At 44.4% G+C, this 3,483-nt stretch overlaps 1 protein-coding gene across 1 annotated transcript in view; it reads left to right on the top strand.

Annotated features, from left to right (window-relative positions):
- Window positions 1-3,030, top strand: part of LOC103804284 (transmembrane and TPR repeat-containing protein 1-like) — a gene marked incomplete at its 3' end in the record, with an annotated part of 41,560 nt that extends 38,530 nt beyond the window's left edge. Inside the window, exon 6 of the mRNA XM_009076887.1 lies at window positions 2,917-3,030. Coding sequence (XP_009075135.1) covers window positions 2,917-3,030 — 114 coding nt within the window. The remainder of the gene's footprint in view (window positions 1-2,916) is intronic.
- Between the last annotated feature and the right edge of the window lie 453 nt (window positions 3,031-3,483).

Raw genomic sequence — 3,483 nt, 5'->3', positions numbered from 1 at the left:
CTTGTAAATTGAGCGCTTTTTATATCACAGAAAATCAGTGAAGCCTCTTCCCTGCACCCTGTTACTTTGTAGAGCAGGACACGCATTTAGGAAAACAACAGAGGAGATTACAGGAAACTTTGCCCAGCTGAAGTGGGATTTGGATAATGTTGGTATTTGAGGTTGGAAAATGCCAGTAGTATTTTATTTCTCTGATTTATGCTGATAGGCTTTTTGCCTTTCCATGGAGAGGAAGTGTTACGTAAAAAGGTTTGCCTGTTGTTTATTTTCCATTTATGTCACTTACTGCTGTCCTAGAAGTGAAAAGGAAGGAAATACTCTGGAGAAGTGACATCAGGTCTCGATGGGCTTGTTTCTGGCTGGTGCCAGAGTGGTGCCGTAGGTTCTCAGAAGGGTATGTGAATGCTGAGCTGGAGAGCGGGGAAGCGGGAGAGTTTGGAAAAGCACGTTGGAAAATGATATTAAAATTGTGAGAGGCTGAGGGCTTGTGGGAAGCAGAAATGGAAAAACATTGTGTTCTGCTTTATTATTTATACTCCACCCTTTCCTTCTTGGCTTTCACTATGGACATTATTGTTTTCTCTGTCAATGAGCAAACAGCATTCTCGACTGGTCAAGAACCAGTTAGCAGGAGTGCTTGCCTAAACTCTACTGAAAATTCCCCTCTGCATCCAGCACTGTGTTTGCTACTACCTCCCACAGTGCAGAGACTCCAAGCAGCTTCAGTCATTGCTATGTGCATTTACAAAATGAAACACCCCCTCTCCTCGCCTGTGTGAGGAAAATAAATAGGACAGGGAGTGTGAGCAGTGTGATGCAGAAGAGAGCATCTTACGAACCCAAACCCATTTCTGCCTTTCCTGTGTCACCCCCACTACCAGCAGAAGCATGCAGATGAAAGAAGATTTATTAGTGGTTTTAATAAATGGGACCAGCAGAATTAATAATAAATTCCACTTAAAGGGAAACAGTTCAGAATTAAAATATTTAAACATATGCATCTTACTGTTAAAACCATATCTCATCAGAACTGAAGTGCTTGTGCATATGTAGTGTGCTCCTCACTGTTAACTCAGCCTGCTCTGTTTCAGCAGAAGCTGTAGCAGAGCCAGCACGTAGCTCTGAGAGAGCAGCAGTTTTGAGTGCCATGTCTCTGCCTGTAACACTAGTGGTGATGTAATGAAACCCTCTCTGTATAAGAATTAATATTCCAGTAATGCCCAGAGGTTGTAAGTGTGCAGTTAATAGCTCCCAAGGCCAATGGAAATTAACACAGCCATAGCAGTCACACATTACTTGCTGCTGGTGCACTATATCTTTGTGAAAACTAATATAGAAAATCATTCTCTTAAGAATAGCATCAATTAACTGATTTAATTCAGCGATTAGTCACAAAATGTCTTATTCCTGTAGTGCTCCCAGTAAGTAATTTGGAAATACCTGATGATTAGGAAGTCAAATGCAAGGTGTATTTTTAATTTCAGTAGGCAAACCGTGGCTGTGTGTAAGGCAGCTGTGGGTGAAGCTTTGGAAGCTCTCACAAGTAGTCATGCTTGGCACCACTGGCTGCAGATAGCCAAAAACATACCATATTTGCCACTGGATTCCTCAGAACTGTTCTACAGTGAAATCTCCAACAAAGGAGATTTGGCAACCCATCAGCTGTGGGTGCATTCTCCCCATGGGAGAGGGTGTGCACCCTACTGTAAGGGCTGTGTGTGACCCTGTCTCGTTATGGTTAATTTCCATGCCCACCAGAATTAAACAGGAGAGACAGACAAGGCAAAGCAACAAGACTTGGGAATTACCTATTCCTTGTGTTTTCTACCTGAGGTAGCCGGGTTAGAGATGCTGGGGGTGTAGAAAAGAGCAGCTGGCAGGAATCTGCTTGTGAGTAAGAAACAGCACTTTGTCTGCTTTTACATGGACATATTCATCCATCCTTACTTCCCATTACCTCAGAGAGCCCCTATTTACGTGCTGGAAAGGATTCCCCCATTAAACAGAGTACCGATTTCTCTGGATTCTTGCAGGGGAAATGTTTCCATGGTGTACGTGCTCCTGTGATTTCTTTCTCACTTTAACCTTGAAATGGCATTTCCTCTGGCTGTGCAAGGTGTACCTTGCTTTCTGTGCTCTCAATTAAGTAAATAATCAAATGCTTACTCTTCTCCTTTTGTCTTTGTGCCCTCATTATTAATTCCAAATGTTGAGCTTAGTCTACACGTGGCAGGGGAGATGAAGGGGAGGGATGGGTTGCAGCCATATATCCTCAGCCACATGTTACAATGCCAGAGTGTTAGGACTTGCCACCTAAGGGTGAGTCCCATTAGCCCTCACCTCCTGTCTGCACTCTGCTCAGCACTAAGGGATGCATACGTGCTGGCTTGGTACTTGGGAGTATGCCATGCATCCTCTCTAGAGGCTGATGCCTATGGGAAGGATACCTTCTTTTTTGTATCTGCAGCTGACGGGTTTAAGTCAATATTTTCATAAGGTGCTTCATGACACTCAAGTTGAAGCAGGGACCCTATTATTAGAAAGTACTACATGCTTTCCCTCTAAGTATTAGCCTATTTTTGCTCTCTCGGTTTAATAATTCAGATTTTAAAATACAACAGCATCTGGCCACAGGGAGTGATGCAGTGTTAGTGCTAGAAGTGCCTGTGGTGACAGCAGCCAAGATGAGTTGAACTGCAGCCACATATTTATGTCTGCCTGGGGCACTTGGTGTACCAGTGCGTGGGACAAGCTTGGGGTGATAAGAATTGTGTTGACACAACTGCACAGGAGGAGACAAGGTGTTCAAATTACAAGCAAACTTTTCAGAAAAAGGGACCATGAGAAGAAAGTGGACCTAGGGAAAAGTGTGGTAACCTCCTGCTAACACTGTCCTGCTTCTGTTCCTCTTCACAGCTCAGGAGTGAAGACCCTGCCCCACAACGCCAAGGTGCACTACAACTATGCCAATTTTCTGAAAGACCAGGGCCGTAACATTGAGGCAATCTACCACTACAAGACTGCTCTCAAGTAAGTCACTTGAGGGCCTGGTGGGGCTCTGGTTCTGGGGTTGCAGCCTGCTGTTAACCCATCCCTTTCGTGATGGGCCTGGGGCAAGTTGGCCGCTCCTCATCCCTGACTCCTGGGAGCAGCTTGGCTTTCAGAGCCTGGGAAAGTTCCCTGGCTCCGTGTTTGTGTGTCATTAAACAAGGCAGCCTGGCTTCCCTCCAGCTCCACGTGTGTGTGTATATGTGTGTGCGTGTGCATGAACTTCAATATATGAGATAAAAATGTTACCATAGCTACACATTGAGCAATGAGGTGTCATTTACGCTGCTGAACATATGCTGGTAAGCAGGAGGTAGTTGTTCTAAATGCATTTCCAGGTTCCTGGGCCATTTATCTTAGTAAATTGTTAATGGTGCATGCCTGGAAAATGTCAGTGTGGTAGCCATTTGAAGTGCAGTAACAATAATAGTACTT

The sequence above is a fragment of the Acanthisitta chloris genome, unplaced genomic scaffold, assembly GCF_000695815.1.
Source record: "Acanthisitta chloris isolate BGI_N310 unplaced genomic scaffold, ASM69581v1 scaffold2296, whole genome shotgun sequence".
In the NCBI taxonomy this organism is placed as follows: domain Eukaryota; kingdom Metazoa; phylum Chordata; class Aves; order Passeriformes; family Acanthisittidae; genus Acanthisitta; species Acanthisitta chloris.
This window is presented reverse-complemented; position numbering and strand designations above follow the sequence as displayed.